This window comes from Schistocerca americana, chromosome X (genome assembly GCF_021461395.2).
Source record: "Schistocerca americana isolate TAMUIC-IGC-003095 chromosome X, iqSchAmer2.1, whole genome shotgun sequence".
NCBI classification, from domain to species: Eukaryota; Metazoa; Arthropoda; class Insecta; order Orthoptera; family Acrididae; genus Schistocerca; species Schistocerca americana.
Genome location: NC_060130.1, coordinates 769,027,835 through 769,046,267, shown reverse-complemented (window position 1 = coordinate 769,046,267; position 18,433 = coordinate 769,027,835). Strand labels below are relative to the sequence as shown.

At 39.2% G+C, this 18,433-nt stretch overlaps 1 protein-coding gene across 9 annotated transcripts in view; it reads right to left on the bottom strand.

The window, feature by feature from the left end:
• Positions 1-1,034: 1,034 nt before the first annotated feature.
• LOC124555448 (coiled-coil domain-containing protein 28B) overlaps positions 1,035-18,433 on the bottom strand; it is a 48,144-nt gene continuing 30,745 nt past the window's right edge. For 8 of the 9 annotated variants that reach the window (XM_047129365.1, XM_047129360.1, XM_047129364.1 and 5 more), the window contains one exon: positions 1,035-1,433. In XM_047129365.1, the coding sequence (XP_046985321.1) occupies positions 1,192-1,433 (242 nt within the window). In that variant the 3' untranslated portion in view covers positions 1,035-1,191. The remainder of the gene's footprint in view (positions 1,434-18,433) is intronic. The other variant, XM_047129367.1, reaches the window with a different exon arrangement.

Here is an 18,433-nt window from a genome sequence, read left to right as displayed (position 1 = left end):
TTCAATTTAAGACAACAAAACTGGACAACTACACCCAAAAGCAGAGAAATAAATTATGCAGTACGCGGAAAAAAAAAACCCCAATGCCACCCACAAAACAAAAAAGGTAAAAAAAAGTATAAGGAAGAACACATACACGAAGTCCAATAAAAAGGAAACATTACAGGAAATAGTAGTAATTAAATAATATACAAATAATTGAATTAAATACTGTCCTGTACCAGTTAAATAGGAAAGTATGACCACAACACAAATTTACAGGATTAGAGTAAGACAGTAATGGCATAAATAGCAAAACGAATTCTGACCAAAACGAAAAGATCAGACATGCTACTCAGTAACAAATGTAGGTGGAAACAAACATAGAGACTAGCACACTTAGAGTAAATTACAAGTAAGAGTATTCATTCGACAGCTGCTGAGATGTGACCTACAGATACATCCATACTCACACTAATTTCAAAGTAACAAAGCAAAGTCTGTTGAAATACTGACCAACATATTTTGATCACATTTCCTGCCAAATATGTAAAATAATTATAATGACCTTTGGATTAAAGGAGACTGAAAAGCATAAGTGTTGAGTCATCAATACACTTTGGTTAAAGTTTTAAAATAGATTTGAAATATTTTTAATGATCTTGAAATGTGTAAAAACAGTTCTCTGCTGTTACCCTGTCTGTGCAGAGTGAATGCAAAGTACATCAACCACGCTAAAATTGGAACAGGAATAACAGGGCTGAAAATAATTACCAAACAGAGGATGGTGGTGGTGGTGGTGGTGGTTAGTGTTTAACGTTCCGTCGACAACGAGGTCATTAGAGACGGAGCGCAAGCTCGGGTTAGGGAAGGATTGGGAAGGAAATCGGCCGTGCCCTTTCAAAGAAACCATCTCGGCATTCGCCTGAAACGATTTAGGGAAATCACGGAAAACCTAAATCAGGATGGCCGGAGACGGGATTGAACCGTCGTCCTCCCGAATGCGAGTCCAGTGTGCTAACCACTGCGCCACCTCGCTCGGTCCAAACAGAGGATTTATACATCTCACTGTCAGTTTCTTTCATACACAAACAATAACAAAGTAAACAGAATTATTTACAAAATACTTTTCCATCAAATTATGCATGGAAATCAAAATGATCAGCCAAAGATAATGGTGCACACAATTGCATAGACAGTTCTTACTGTATGTTAATCCTGTAACAAACAGCTATCATGGCTGTCACTAGAAAACGAATGTAGCCTCTCAATTGAAATGCTAAGCTGCTCTAGTCTGTCCATAAGACGTTGCATATTTTCCTGTCCAGCGCGTAGTCCCTCATCACTTAGTGGTTGGAAAAGTTCTTGCTGTGCACCTAAATCAAAATGTAAACGGGCAAGATGTTCCTGTTGTTCCCTGATGCCTGTCATCTGCTCCATGCTACAGTCCTTTCCTATAACAAAAAATAACAACAATAAGACTATAAGCTCATTCAGATCAATACAGTTACTGAATTTATACTATGAATCTGCTTATTCTAAACACAGATTATTTTAATGAGGCTGAAAACTGCTGAATAAATTTCAAACAAACCTTTAGTGAGGAAAAGAAAATCATTTTCTATGAACAGTAAGAACACAAACCATCATTTATGTTCATTAAAGGCAGATCTATCTATGCTTTATTTTATTTGATTCAAAGCAATTATTCTGTCGCCATTCACACTGAAAAACAGTGTATACATTACTACATCTTAATTTTGTCAAGAAGACTGTTTTTCCACTATAAGTTTATATTTGTATTTCATGAACTACGCTGGAAACGAATTTCACTACTTCAGATTGCCAACTTTGCAGATAGTAATCAACATTTCAAATCAATCATGAAAACCTCAAAAGGACTAAAAACAACAAACCCTCTTTATCACTCTGAAAACACAAAGAGAAAAAAATTCCACACATGAACCTACGATCATGTTTGTGCTATTTCTTCCAGTTTCTCTGTAAATCACACCTTTAAGTAATTTAATTCCAGTACAGAAGATTAATTTCATTTAGACAGTAAGATCAATATAACTACTATGAAATAAGAGGCAGAAGGGAAGTTTCATAATCTTTCCTCTCCCTTCCACTGACAAGAGCTTTCATCACAATCAGTTTGCAAATTGCGACTCAATACAGACACCCACCATTACAATTGATGTGAAATAATTATATTCAGTAAAAAGACTGCTGTCTATTAAACAAGAAACATTATTACAGGATATGAATCAAGACATCGTCAGACTGCATACATATCAGCAAACAACACACACTATGCAATTCACAATGAGGAGATGCTACCAGTAGCAAAACTAGTTCGTATATAGCCTGGTAGGAATTGTGAATAGATGTTTCACATTGTTTGCCAATAGCACAGTTGCAAACATGCACACTTAATTAGAAAATTGATTTTCAACATAACCAAATGTAATTTACTGTAATGATCACAAATAAATTAAACTTTGTTTTATTGCAGCATCTGTAATCAAACAACTTAAATTGGAAAGAACACACAGAAAATGTTGTGGGGAAGGCTAACCAAAGGCTGTGTTTTATTGGCAGGACAGACCTACTAAGGAGAATGCCTACACTACGCTTGTCCATCCTCTTTTAGAATACTGCTGCGCGGTGTGAGATCCTTACCAGGTAGCACTGATGGAGTACATCGAAAAAGTTCAAAGAAAGGTAGCACATTTTGTATTATTGCGAAATATGGGAGAGAGTGTCACCGAAATGATGCAGGATTTGGGCTGGAAATCATTAAAAGAATGGTGCTTTTCATTGTGACGGAATCTTCTCACGAAATTCCAATCACCAACTTTCTCCTCTGAATGCGAAAATATTTTGTTGACACCGACCTACATAGTGCGGAACAATCACCATGATAAAATAAGGGAAATCAGAGTTCGTATGGATAGATATAGGTGTTCATTCTTTCCGCGCACTATAAGAGATTGGAATAATAGAGAATTGTGAAGGTGGTTCGATGAACCCTCTGCCAGGCACTTAAATGTGATTTGCAGAGTATCCATGTAGATGTAGATGTAATCAATTCATAAAGGAAAGCACTCACAAAGCTCATCTGGTTGATTCTCTAATAGCGTTTACCAGTGACAGACCCTACAAAGTTGCCTCAATATAAGAAATAAATGTGTGACATCTTCCAGCACATCTATATCATTATGTATAATTACTATTCATCATCATTAATTTTATTTAGATTTAGTGTCCTGATTTGCCTTATTCCAATTACAGCTTCAACTTCACCATATTATGTCCTCTTTAACCTCTTCACTGCCACCTTCATCTCACATGCTGCAGCTTTAACAATGTTAGAGTCTTTAGATTGAGAAATGAAGGCTTCTAAAAACTGAACAATGTTTCCTACACTTTTAGTTCAGGTGAACTAAAAATTATTCACGGCATTTAACAACTTCTATTACAAGTTTATAGGAGTTGTAGAGTGAACTTAGTAGATAAGGTTTTGATGAAGAATCTATGTGCAGAAATTTACTGTTTCCATGGGAAATAATTTTGAAGTTCGAATTACTTTCACATCTCTTGGTTCACGGTGCACACACAGCAGAGACAGTGAGCTCCGACATGAGGGCTTTACAGGAGCTGCACCATGTGGCAACCCTCCTATTCATAGCACAATGTGTTTCTGCAAGCATGATTTCATACACACGGTCCACAAACCTTCACGTGCATTTGTGGAGCACCACAGTCAACCCTCCTATTTGCGAACGTACCAGTTTCTTGCAGCCACTGTTGTAGTCAGATGAAAACGGTATATGGCGGACTCAGGCAATCAACAAAATGTTCTCGATACATGCATTGTGCAGCTTCACCATTACTTACTGTACCACGAAATAGAAAAATTTGAAAGTGATACGAACTTCCAACTTATTTTCGTACTTATCAAAACTTTAATACAAGTCTGATCTACAACCCCTAGAAGGCTGTAAAAGAAATTTTGGAACACACTGTATGTATCACCAAAATCTTTCTAGTTATAACCACTAATCCGTGGCTTATGACTGGAACAATGGAGGTGGAGCAGAAAACATACTCCTTACACTATATGAAATGTAGTTTCCAACAATTCTAAAGAATGCAGAGTATAAAACATCGTTCTGATAACCACTTAGCTGAATAAAGAGAACCGACAGCATCTCACCGGTTTTCGAACTAAAGCACAGCTGGGGAAAAAAAAGGAGAAAGGATAAAAAAAGCTCACACAACTCTCTCAGGTCTAGTGGGAGTCATTGCTAGTGCTACTTCCACAGTTCGTGGAAGATGCAAGTGCTGCATCTCCAAGTAGTATTACAAGCCTCCTTATGAAACAAGCAACTGAGATGCCATTCACACTGGGAAGTCTTGTCTCAGATAATTCCAATGTGATTAGGTTATATACATTGGATATTTGTAATGCCTGTAGCGGAAAAGGTCACCGATTTTTCCTATCTGTTCAGTGCCAGTAAACGAATATATCAGTCAAGAATTTTTTCCTCTGTAGTAACACTGAAACATGTAAATGGCACATTCCTTTACTGGTTCCAAAAGGAGAGCCGTATTATCTCACTCTACATGCAACGATAATGTTCCATCATATTAAGTTTTATTTTGCCTTTGAGAAGTAGGTCTCTTACTTGAGAAGAGAATAAGTACCAAGACACCGCATTTAATTCTCTCTCTCTCTCTCTCTCTCTCTCTCTCTCTCTCACACACACACACACACACACACACACACAAACACGTTCATTTGAACTGAAAATTGGCCAGAAACATTTGATTATATTGACTGAGATGATAATACCAACAAACAAAACATGTTCAACAACATGCTTAGGATTTCTCAGTATTTACCACACTGACCACTTTAACCCTTGTCCACTATGTGTAATTACTTGTCTTAATGAAGTGTATTTAACAGATGCTCTATTGGTGTTCATGGTCTGAAGTATCTTCTTGTCTGCTTTGCAGCATTGTTTCCATTCATTGCTCTGCTACCACCATAAATTTGGAACAGAAACTGGTCAGTGAAATGTAAACCTTTTGTTGAGCAAATGCTTGTAACAAAAGTTACATAGTGGGGGGACTGATGTACCTTCACTCACGACGTGTGTGATTTCAGACTTCATCCATACAGTTCACAGGGCAATTATAGAGGCAACCTTGATCAGTCCCTTTGCATGCTCTGGTGAGCCACCAAAGAAACAGTACTCTTTTAGCAATCACAAATAAGTGCTTGGTCTATTCTGTAACCTGTGTTACTGTTGTCCACTCAAGGTGTTCAGTGCTGCCCACAAACTGTACTTGACTGCATCTTACATGTTTCTTTATAAAGTACTACATTCCGTAAATCATGTTTGTTCCTGCTGTAGCAAACTTGGTGACAAGTGAGGGTTATGTTTTCTATGCATTTTAGTCTCAGTGCTAAGTCACCTGACAAACATCTCGATGGAAGAAATACTTCAATGTATCAATGCCCAGCAGCAAGCTTTCGAGGAACAGCAGCAGGCCCTCGCCACCACTCTAAATCAAGTGGCATCTGTGTGTTCGTGGCAAGTTACTCTCCTGTCAGTGCAACCGCTGCGCTTTTCAGCATTCTATGAATAGGCTGAAGATTGGAAATCCTACGAAACACGGTTACGCCAACATTTCCAGGTTTTTCGTGTGGATGATGCAAATCCGTGAAGGGCTTTCTTTCTTTCCTGGCTTTTGCTGTGCATTTATCGTTTGTGCCAACTTGTGCCTTTGAAGAACCAGCCAGCTTATCATTTGATGAAATCTGCAAGCATCTGTCAACCTATTACTGTGACAGAACACATCATTGTGACACATGTAGAATTTTACTGTTTCATATTTCATATTTATTTACCTGTAGACAACTGTTGTGTTGTATAGGCATCGTCAGATGGTTATACAAATGATTATACATAAGGTCAGTAGTTACATAGTTATACAGAATGTGGTACAAATGATTACACAAAAGTTAACATATGGTATATGATTATACAAAAGGTCAGTATGGTTGTATGACATAAATTACAGTTTCTTTGATCACAATCACATTTATAATAATAGAGAATCATATTTTTTCATTATGTAGGAATTCATTTATGCTATAAAATGCTCTATCTTTCAACCATGTCTCTACCAACATCTTAAATCTATTCTCATGCAACTCCCTCGTTCCATGTGATGTATTGTTGTAAAATGTTTTGCCAGCATGTAAAAAATTATTTTGGATTTTACTCAAACGTGTCAAAAGAATGTCTAATAAGTTCCTATTTCTGGTTTCATACGATTGCACATCTGACCTGCTTTCATACATGTGGGCATTCTCTTTGGCATGCATAAGTGCTTTAAGTATGTATAGACTGGGAACTGTAAGAATTTTGTGCTCAATGAAGTACTGTCTGCAAGAAGTTAAATTGCTCACACCAAAACTACATCTAATGGCTTTCTTCTGCCAGAGGAAAACATCTTTTGCCCCAGCAGAGTTTCCCCAAAGTAGTATTCCCTAATGCAGATGAGTATGAAAAAAGGCACGGTATGTCATAAGTATGCACTCCTTGTTGTCAGAAATGCCCAAACCAATCTTACAACATCTGGGCTGCAGACTTACACAGGTTGAAGCATCATCATAAATTTGTCACTAGTACCCACCACGAATCCTACACTGATCACATGGTGCATGATGATATTATTTGTCTGGTCCTGGATAGGGAAGTCCATGAAAAAGCACTTCAATGTGAGAATCTGACACTTATGTATGTGCTTAATATAGCACCGTCATTTCAAGTGTCACGGGCCACAGGCAATCAGATTGCTGCATGGGAGGAGGTATCAGTAGGCACACTGCAAGTGTTCAGATGAAAGGGAAGTCATTGCAGCAGTACAACCTTTGACTCAGTGTCACATGAGGGAGTGTCTGTTACATTCACAGCAGCAACAGGACACGTCACAGCAGTGGCCTTGTGCTCCCCTCTTGCCTTGCCCATACTGCTTTGTCCAACACGAGCATGCTGCATGCCCTGAGTGTTGAGCGGTTTGCAATAAATGTTGAAAGAAAGGCCACATTGCATTGGTGTGTAACTCCTCTTCAAATGTGGCCAACACAGTACAACCATTGTACATAAACTGTATCTCTACAATGACTGTCTTCCCAAACAAACTGTTTATTGGCTTGCATGTGTTCAATAAACCACTGAAAATGCAAGTGGACATGGGAGCAGCAGTGACTTTAGTAAATGCACAAACAAACGTGGACTTCGGCTCCCCTATCCTCACACAGATTTCACGGAAGTTGGTTAGCTACAGTAAACAGCAAATTCAAATCCTAGGTCAGTTCTCTGCTCCTGTCTCTTACATATTTGTTGTTCACCCTCTCTCGTTCCTTGTCAAGGATCATTCCCATACCACAGACCTGTTTGGGTTAGATGCGTTGAATGCTTTCAGTTTCTCCATAGCCAGTGAGATAAATTTAGTGTCAGATCAAGTTCCATATCAGCAACTGGAGTCCCCCTGCTCTGAGTTTTCATGTCCATTTTCCCCTGGGCTCCATTGTGCTACCGGTATTCAGGCTCACATTACCACAAAAGAGTCCACCCGCCCTCGGTTTTTCAGTGCTACAGATGCCTGTTGCGCTGCATGATTCTGTCAGAGTGAATTAGACCATTTGAATGTCAATCAATATCATTCAATGTATTTCTTCCAGTGAATGGGCTACACCAATGGTCATCATTAAGAAGCTGATGGGTAAGCTTCACCTCTGCAGTGACACCAGTGTCACGATTAATGTACAATTCATGATACATACACTTTGCTCTGCCCTGACAAGTTGCTTGCAGAACCGTCAGGCGGCCACCACTTTTCCAATATTAATTTGTTAGATTTGTACCTCCAGCTTACTGTGGATGAGGCTACTAGGCACCTTCTCATTGTCAATACACCTTTTGGCCTATACCAATATCAACACTTGCCTTTTGGTGTTTCTAGTGCATCCACTACTGTTTCAGTGTTTTTTTACAACAGCTGACAGCCTCTGTAGCAGGCTGCATCAATTATCTCGACAATATCGTTGTTTCGGGTTCTTCCACTGAAGATAACTAAGCAATCTCTGATCATTGTTTTCTGTTTTGCAGGTCTCAAGTGCAATTTTGCCAAATCTCAATTTTTTCAACCATCAATTGAGTAACTAGGTTTTGAGGTTTCTCACACAGGGGTAAAGCCGTTTCGTCATCATGCCGACGCGATTGTGGCTTTGCCATGGCCGACCTCTGGTAAGGAATTGCAGGCGTTTCCAGGTAAAGTTGCACACTACCATAAGTTTTTACTAGAAGCATCCACCGTTGCTCAGCCCCTGCATGCACTTTTGCATAAAAATATGCCTTTTTTCTGATCACCAGCCTGTAACTGAGCATTTGCTTTCCTTAAATCTAAGCTTCAGTCTGACCCATGTCTGGTCACTTTTCAGCCGGGTCACCATCTCGTGTTGGCTACAGATGCCTCTCAGCATGGTCTTCACGTGGTGTTGGTGCACAAATACACAGACGTATCTGAAGGACAAATTGCTTACACCTCTAAGGCTTTAGCTCCCACTCAACAGCAGTATTCTGAGACTGAGAAGGAGCCTTTAGTGACTGTTTGCCCTCAAGAAATTTCACGTCTTCTTGTACGGTTCTAAGTTCCATTTAATCGTACGGACAATCCAGCACATTATTTGCAGAAACAGGCTCTCTTCCTCTCCCGTTATCATTATCAGATCCATTACCAGTCAATGGCACAACACGCCAACAGTGATGCCTTATCTCGCCTTCCAATCGGGCTGGACTCGGCGTTCACTCAGGATGAGTTGCTTTGTTTCTATTTATATATTGAGAACCAGAATGCAGTCAATGGTTTTTCCATCACTAGTGCCACGATAGCATCATGCTATACTTAGTCAGTCCTCTTGTGCAGCACGGTTGGCCACAGAAACCCATGGGCCATGCATCAGATCCCTTGTGTAATTCCTTCTCCCTTCAGCACCACCTCTCTGTGTTTGACAAAGTTCTTTAGTTTGCTAAAGAGGACGCTGCTCCTTGGGTTGTGATTCCTGCTTCCTTATGCCGTAATGTACTGTGGCCTCTGTACGTTGTCACTGGGGGACCTCTCACACCAAAGCTTTGGCCTGCAGGCATGTGTATTGGCCAGGCATAGATGAGGACATTACATGGCTTAGCACTGCTTGAACTCATTACATTAAGTTCAGCAACAGGCAGCCCTGAAGGCATCTTTTTCCCCTCTGGTCAATGCCGCAGTGCCTATGGGAGCATCTACATTCTGTGTCAGTATTGGCTCATTGTAGTGGACGCCTATTCCAAGTTTCCCTATGTGGCACACTGTCAGTCCATGTCTACGGCGATCACTATTTCAGTCCTAGGATTTTTTCAAATTTTGTTTCTCTGTCAGACATTTTGTATCATTGGGCAAGTGATCCAAAATTTTTCTTGCAGCACTGTGCAAAACTTTTTGTGCTAAAGACAACCTTAATGTGGAGCAATGAATGTCATTTTTCCTTCTCGTATTGTAATTATGTACATCATTGTTCCTTTTGGACAGTAGCATATTATTCACAACAAACTTCAGGGAATAAATATACTGTGAAGCAATAGTCAGAAAGCTCGACTTAAACAGATGTTTACAAGATGATCGTGGGTGAACACCACATATTCTTACAACACATTTTTCCACAATGAAGATTTCCTTTCTTGAAGATGAGGTGCCCCAGAACAATATTCCATGTGACATTATTGAATGAAAAGATGCAAAATATGTCAACTTACTGATTTGTCTCTAACCAAGGTTTTTAATGATCCTAAGTGAAAATGTGGCTGATCTAAGTTGTTTTAGAAGTTCCAAAACTTGCTTTGTCCAATTTAAATTTTCACCAATACTGACACCTAAGAATTTTGAAGTTTCCACCTTATTTATTACTTCCTTATCATTGGTGTAGTAACCCTAGATATGCAGAACTGAATATGTTGTATCTTTTTTAAAATTGAGGGTGAAACCAATAGCAAAACACTTGAGCAGGCACACCTTTGTATAAAATGCACCAGCCACAAGTAACTTGTCTTATACTGTCCCATTGTTGCTTTAACTCTGCAAACCCATACCTATTCCTTCATTATTGCTTCTGCTAATCCATTGCTAAGTTGTGCTGTCATATGTCCACATGAGCAGCAGTAATATAAAATAAACTGCATGCTAGGTGAGGAAAAATGTAGGATTTACGCAAGAAAATGACCCAGATTCTGAGCTAGTTGCACAATCCGACAATGAGGCTGTTGTATATGAGATAATTAGCAATCTAATAAGCAGCTGGGTGTGACCTGATGCAACTGTGCTGTTTAATGCTTCAAGTGTGCCATTACCGTGGGGTAAGACTTTTACAAGGCATCAGAGTGACATAATGAAAGCTTATGTTGTTATTTTTTAATTAAACAGTGATTTAGCTCATATAATGTAAGTTTATTTTACCACTGATTAGTTACACTATGATTAAACTGCAATTTTGCTCATTCATGTTTATCTCAATAACATGAAGACAGCTATTCTTTGAACGCATACGAAGTGTGTCGCACACCCACTCATGTTACAAAAAGCGGCATCAGGTTAAGAACATTGTTTATCATTTCTTCTGTTTCTGTATGTAAGTTTAGATTAATTGCAATAATAGTGTCATCTGCAAAAGGAACCAGTTCTACTTCATGATTTCTCCCCAGTCATAATTATGTCCCCGAACTATATTGATTTAACTACTAAGTACAATTTTCTGCATTTTTCTGGTTGGATATGGTTGTCCACTGATTGGATATACCATCAATCCCACAAAACTTCAATTTGCCTACGAGAATGCTGTGATTCACACTGTCAAATGTCTTAGATAGGTCGCAGAAAATACCAAATAGCACTGTTTTCTTATTTAATGCTTGTAAAATTTGGCGAGTGGACAGGTAAATGACATTCTCAGTAGAGCAGCTCTTCTTAAATGCACACTGTGATTTGCTGAGAATATTACTATACTATCTGCAACACACAACCTCCTCAAAGGTTGTGGAAAATGATGTCAACAGTGAAGCAGGTCAGCAGTTTTGACATCTTTGCTATGGAAAACTGTCTCGAGTTTGTGATGCATCACATATTTCAGCTAAACCTGGCTTATTATTTGGGAACAAATCTCTATTACTCTACTGGAAACACACCCAAACCAGATGAGCTTTCATTTTTGAAAAATGTAAAAGTTTCTTAATTTCAGAAAGAGAAGTTGGTGATACATTCATACGACTTAATTTTATGAGCGTTACTTTTTCCACACACTGCTGTGATTTCTCTCTTGAGCTGTTTGTCCCTATGCTTTGTACTATATTTAAGAAATAACTACTAAATATATTTGCTACCTGCAACTCATTATTTGTAGCCCTTCCATTCCATTCTGTAGTGATGTTATCTTGTTCTGTGGCTGGTTGTCCTGTCTCTCATTTCACTACATTCCATATAGCCTTAAAACTGTTGTTGGGATTACTGGTTTCTGACATTATGTGCATGTTCCTTGATTTTTAGTACCTTTTCTTAGTAATTTTTGTAGTGAGCAACTCCTGCAGGATCTTTTCTTGTTCTTGCCGGCAGATACATTTTCCTTTTACTTTCACTAGATACTTTAATCCCTCTAGTGCTTCATAGTTTTCTTACACGGTTGTTTAATAAATTTTCTGATTAGCTTATGCGAAAAGCTATTTTCAAATAATGACATGAATTTATCATGGAATAGATTAAATTTTATGTTAGCATTTGGTTCTTCATAAATTTTATTCCAACCATCACCTGTAAACTATTCTTAAAAACATTTTTCCTGGAATCATACATTATTCTAGCTGATTTCCAATGAGAATTATCGATCCTGTAAGGCACTGTCTTATTTATCCCAATTGTGCACCATGATCAGAGAGAGCATTTGTTACTGGGTAAACAGTTATTTTTCTGCTTTGAACTCCACTCAAGAAAATATCATACGGTAGGATCCTATTGTCTACGTTGGAAAGTTAATTACTGAGATTAAATTGCAGTATCCAAATAATGTTTCCTGAGCATTTTTCCTATCAGAATCATATAGAAAATCTAAAACAGAGTTACTAAAGACTAGTAACTGCTTGCTGCTGTCCAACAGATGGCTCAGTAAGGAATCTATATTCCTCGTAAATGTGACGGACATTCAACATGTAATGCAAGACTTTTTCTTCTGAAAGCAGGTTGGTTATATTCAGGATTCCAATACATCATATGATTCCCTACTCTTTTGAATACAAAATCCTGTTTTTCAATATAATCTCTGTTCAATGTGACAAACCTATGCAACCTAACTGGGAGGGCATGTATACCCGTGCGATACCAGTCTACTGGTCGACATCAGAGCCAATGTCTTGCCGCAGCAATAACCACCACCATCACCACCACCACAATACTGATTTGTAATGCCTTGTAATGTGCAAACAATTCTGCACTGATTGTCCTTCGCTGATCTTTATGAACTTCTGTTAGCTGGAGAGGAATCCCGTGGGCACACAACTTTTGAGTACAACTGGTGGACGAGTGTGTCAGCACTACAAAAAGAGATGTCCAGCTGAGCAGTGAGGTGTTTATTTTTGATCTGTTGGTCACTTGGAATGACAGTATATGCACATTCCAGCATTGCAGGAGTCACAGGTGTGGTTACATGGTGCTTAGATAGACATCCTGTGCTCATCTCTAAACTTTCTGAACAGCACGAAGCTGTTAAATCCTCTAACATTTTCATGTGATAAGCTAACCTTACTTTTTTGCGCACACTTGAGTATTTTGTAAGGCTCATCTGTTATTTTTAGTTCTATCAAAATAGAGATCTTTCACATCTAGGGGTACTTCACCAACAATTAAGTAAAACATATGGTGAGGAAATAATAAATAGGCTGGAAACTTCAAATTCTTAGGTTCCCATATTGATGAGAATTTAAACTGGAAAAAGCACATTCTGAAACTTATAAAACAACTGAATTCAGCCACATTTGCTCTTACAGGGTGACAATTACTGAATTATATGGAGAAAAAAAAAAGACCATAACACCTTAAAAACTATGGCAAGCATGCACTTTATTCAACATTTAAACGTCACTACAGATACTCAGATTTAGGTTATGACATGTTAAATATGCCTACCATCACTGGCAATGGTGTAGTGCAGACGAATAGAAAATTCTGTAAGACCTGCTGCAGTGTTGGGACATCAATGCTATTGATGACCTCCTGAAAGGCTGTTTTCAGCTCAGTAATGGTTTTGGGGTTATTGCTGTACACCTTATCTTTAATATAGTCCCACAAAAAAGGAGTCACATGTGTTCAGATCTGGAGAATATGGCGGCCAATCGAGGCCCATGCCATGTGGTCCCAAAGTGCTATTCCAGTACATCAAACACTCTCCTGCTCCAATGTGGTAGAGCTCCGTCTTCCATGAACCACATCCTGTCGAAATCAGAGTCACTTTGGGTAATGGGGATGAAATCATCTTCCAAAACCTTCACGTACCATTCAGTAGTCACCGTACCATCAAGGAATATCGCACCAATTATTCCTTGACTGGACATTGCACACCACAGAGTCACCCGTTGAGAGTGAAGAAACTTCTCAATCGTGAAATGAGGATTCTCAGGCCTCCAAATGCGTCAATTTTGCTTTTTGATAATCCCATCCAAATAAACGTGGGCTTCGTCACTAAACCGAACGACACATGCACATACTAATTCCCATCATGCCGTGTGAAAAGCAAACCATTCACAAGTCCTGACGATTTTATTTCATATAGCTCAATAACTGTCACCCTGTACAATCATTGCAAATTGGGGGGAGAGACGAATCAATAAGTTGACATATTTTGAATACTTGCATTCAATAATGTGATATGGAATAGTGTTCTGATGTAACTCATCTTTAAGAAAGAAAGTCTTCATTGCACAAAAGCGTGCTATAAGAATAATGTGTGGTGTTCACCCACAATCACCTTGTAGACATCTGTTTAAGAAGCTGGGCACTCTGACTACTGCTTCACAGTATACTTATTGCCCCACGAAGTTTGTTGTAAATAATATACTGCACTTCAAAAGGAACAATGATATATATAATTACAATACCAGAAGGAAAACTGACATTCATTGCTCCATGTTAAGGTTATCTTGAACACAAAAGGTGTGCAAAATGTTCCGGTGTAAAGTTAAGCGCCGGCATGCCAGTTGGGAATGTTATACCAGAGAGGACAGAGACGACATCAGCCAATTGCACACTGACTAACCCCTCTCCAGGACAACAACACAATGGCAGCACCATCTACACAAAGAGGACATACACACTGCGCTGCCTGGCCACAGCCCCAGTTCTGCGAGTTCTAGATCAGCGTCAAGACATGTAACTCCAATAGAAGCATTCACTGTATTACTTCTCTTGTATTACAAATTGTATATACTGAAGAGATTTCTTGTTTGTCTGTCACTCTTTGTTCATGACACATCTGTATTTCTCAAAGTTACATTGCCATTTATTTTCTGTAAATAAAATTAATACAATTTGCTTGAATTGTTGTCTTGCGATTCAAGAAAGCAGATTTCCTAGGCACCCCACATTTGACGAGTAGGCAGGATACAGCACACAATGATGCAACAATTTTTTTTCTCTCTCTTACCCAATGATATAAAATGTCTGAAAGACAGCAAAATAAAATTTGGAAACTAACTGAAAAAGTTTCTCCTGGACAACACCTCCCATTCCATAAAAGAATTTCTATTACTGCAACATTAAAAGATGGGGTTGGAATTACTAACGCATATCTGTATTTTTTAAAAATTAAAGAACTTATAAATGTTCAGCATGTAGCCATACTTACAAATTTTTTGTGATGTGAGTGTAAAATGACTGGTCCCACATCTCTACGATTTATCGTGGAACATGAAGCTAACTAACCAATCAACCAAAATCTTCCTACAAATTCCTTATGTCTTCTGTCAGTTGGCTAAGGATGGCACTTGGCTTCACAACACTTGTGACCTGGTACCCTGTTCCTAATTATTCCTGTACCATGTGGCCTACACCCCTTCCATGGCTACTACCTGGCAGTACCTTTTCTTCCTACTCTCCTTTGGAACTGACCTTTACTTAGTTTCTTTGCTAGAAGTCTGCTGCACCTTACAGTAATCTACTGCTGGATGAGGCTATTCACCACCTACTCCAGATACCATGTCAAATTTATTCTATAGCTCCAAAACAGATGAAGTTGAAGAGCTTTTCTCTTTTCATCCATTACTTGTTATCTTTACCCAGTTTCTCTGATCTCTTACTCCCCCCTCAACCCATATAATTCAAATTTCACACACTCTAATTCAGCCTGAACGCCACAAAGCTTTGTCTCTTGTTCAGTGGTTCTCTTGTCTTTCTTGTAGAGTCTACTGGAAAGACATGAGAATCACTGAACAGGAGGTGAGTGCCATACACAGTATAGTTTGATGAAGATATAATTATGAATTTAAAAAATTACCCAAAAATTGCTTACTGGTTATAGTACCAGATTTACAGACCTGGAATAATTCACATCGTAAAACCAATTCTGCAATTCACCCATGTATAAGATGACTTGCCCGCAAAAGGCAAAGGTCCCGAGTTCGAGTCTCGGTCAGGCACACAGTTTTAATCTGCCAGGAAGTTTCATATCAGCGCACACTCTGCTGCAGAGTGAAAATCTCATTCTGGAAACACCCCCAGGCTGTGGCTAAGCCATGTCTCCGCAATATCCTTTCTTTCAGGAGTGCTAGTTCTGCAAGGTTCGCAGGAGAGCTTCTGTAAAGTTTGGAAGGTAGGAGACGAGGTACTGGCAGAAGTAAAGCTGTGAGTACCGGGCGTGAGTCGTGCTTCGGTAGCTCAGTTGGTAGAGCACTTGCCCGCGAAAGGCAAAGGTCCCGAGTTCGAGTCTCGGTCGGGCACACAGTTTTAATCTGCCAGGAAGTTTCATATCAGCGCACACTCCGCTGCAGAGTGAAAATCTCATTCTGGAAACATCCCCCAGGCTGTGGCTACGCCATGTCTCCGCAATATCCTTTCTTTCAGGAGTGCTAGTTCTGCAAGGTTCGCAGGAGAGCTTCTGTATAGTTTGGAAGGTAGGAGACGAGGTACTGGCAGAAGTAAAGCTGTGAGTACCGGGCGTGAGTCGTGCTTCGGTAGCTCAGTTGGTAGAGCACTTGCCCGCGAAAGGCAAAGGTCCTGAGTTCGAGTCTCGGTCGGGCACACAGTTTTAATCTGCCAGGAAGTTTCAACAATGTTGTTGCATGAAACACTTAAGTACATCATTGGGTCATCTAGATTTTTAGCATCTCCTGCAGAAATGTATGCCATTGCCATTGTTGAGCGTTTGTCCAATTTTAAAGTCGATTCAATTACAATTGCAACGTAGTAGATGTTCATAAAAAGCCGAAGTATGCAGTGTACACTCCCATAGCTGGTAACACAGCATAGTTTCTGGCCACTTTCTACTCCCCTCCCTGCTTTCATCCTAGCTCACAGCCAAGCTGGTGTCAACTGTGCCCACTCCAACATTCCATAGTGCTTGGGTTGAGCAACAGTGAACATGGTTGGCAATATCTTCTGGGGAGCAGGTCATACGTAACAACAGCAATTAATACATAAATAAAAGATCCCAATCATGATTCACTCCAATTCTCGAACTTTTGCTCATTCCGCAATAGTGACTTCTGTTGGTACTACTGCACAATGGATCTTTCCACTGTAATTTATTCTTGCGATAATGTTGCAATGAGTTCAGTGTGATTTATTTTGTTTTTGTCACTTAACTCTGGATTAATTTTCTCTCTGTGTTTTTTTTTTTTTTTTTTTTAAAGGGAGGCAAAATTTTTCCCACGTTACTCTAATATGTGAACACCAAGTGAATTTCTCGTTTGCAACACTGGTAAATCATTACAACTTCTCATAATAAGATAAAATACTGACTTGGGTTCAAAATCAAGTACTGGTTTTTGAAGGACAAGATGTTTGCCTTTGAATGTTACTTTCAGTTAAACAGCAGTATTAATGTATGTATGCATGCAATATCCATACACATATGAGAACTTTTATCGCAAACCTGTGTAAATACAACAGAAGTTTGTAAGTTGATAGAATTTTATTTTATTTCCTCTGGTGTTTTACAAAACTGTCAATTTTAAAGCAGAGCTTTAGACTGTTGTAGTCATTAGTGTAAATAAATATGAGAAATTATGAACTAACACCCTGAGTCAAATGTCACAATTGTTCAATCAAGGTCAATACTGTATCGAGCGTTTCGGTATATTGGGAAGTCTCGAGCCTATTCCAATGCAAACATTGTTTGCTAAGCCCCACCCTTCACGATCGTTCAAAATAAATTCATACGAAATCTCAACAGGCAAAGCTTCACCTGTAAATGTAAGATGACATCCACACTCATCTATTAAACAATGTAAATCATTGAATTCAGCAGGAATAGTTTAATCTGCGAATATAAGACAACACTGAATTTTTCCACGAATGACTTTGAGGAAAAAAATCTCATCTTGCAATTGCGTAAATAAGGCAAACATTCTGAAAACCTGTGTATGTTACATAAATAAAAAATGTCCATGGCTAGCTACACAAAGATACTACACCACTGAATACTTTACTACAGTTAGGAAGATAGTTCCTGCTGATTTCAGAGGTAGCTTGTGGACATTATACGGTCTTTTAAGAACAAAAATTTAATAATTTTCCTTCATTTGTGCCACCCCTCCCATCACTTACAAAAGATATCTAAATCCGGGTGACCATCTGCCAGCTGCCCCCCCCCTCCCCCTCCCCACCCCCACCACCACCACCACCACCACCACCACCACCACCAACCACCACCACCACCACCACCACCACCACCTCCTCCTCCTTCTCCCCTCTGCTCACACTTTTCAATATTCCTCCATGAAGAATGAAACTATAGTTCCAGTACCTAGAGTTGGTTGGTTACATCCATCCATCCATCCATCCATCCATCCATCCTGGAATCGTCTCACAATGATGTAGGATTTTTCATTATAATACAGTGAAATGATAGTGCAAATTATACATATCTATATCTATCTACATACTCCGCAATCCACCATACGGTGTGTGGCAGAGGGTACCCTGTACCACAACTAGCATATTCTCTCCCTGTTCCACTCCCAAACAGAACGAGGGAAAAATGACTGCCTATATGCCTCTCTACAAGCCCCCTCTCTCTCTTACACACAGAATATATGGTTTTACAAGGTTAGGACAGGTGGTCAGCCATGGTCTTGCTGAA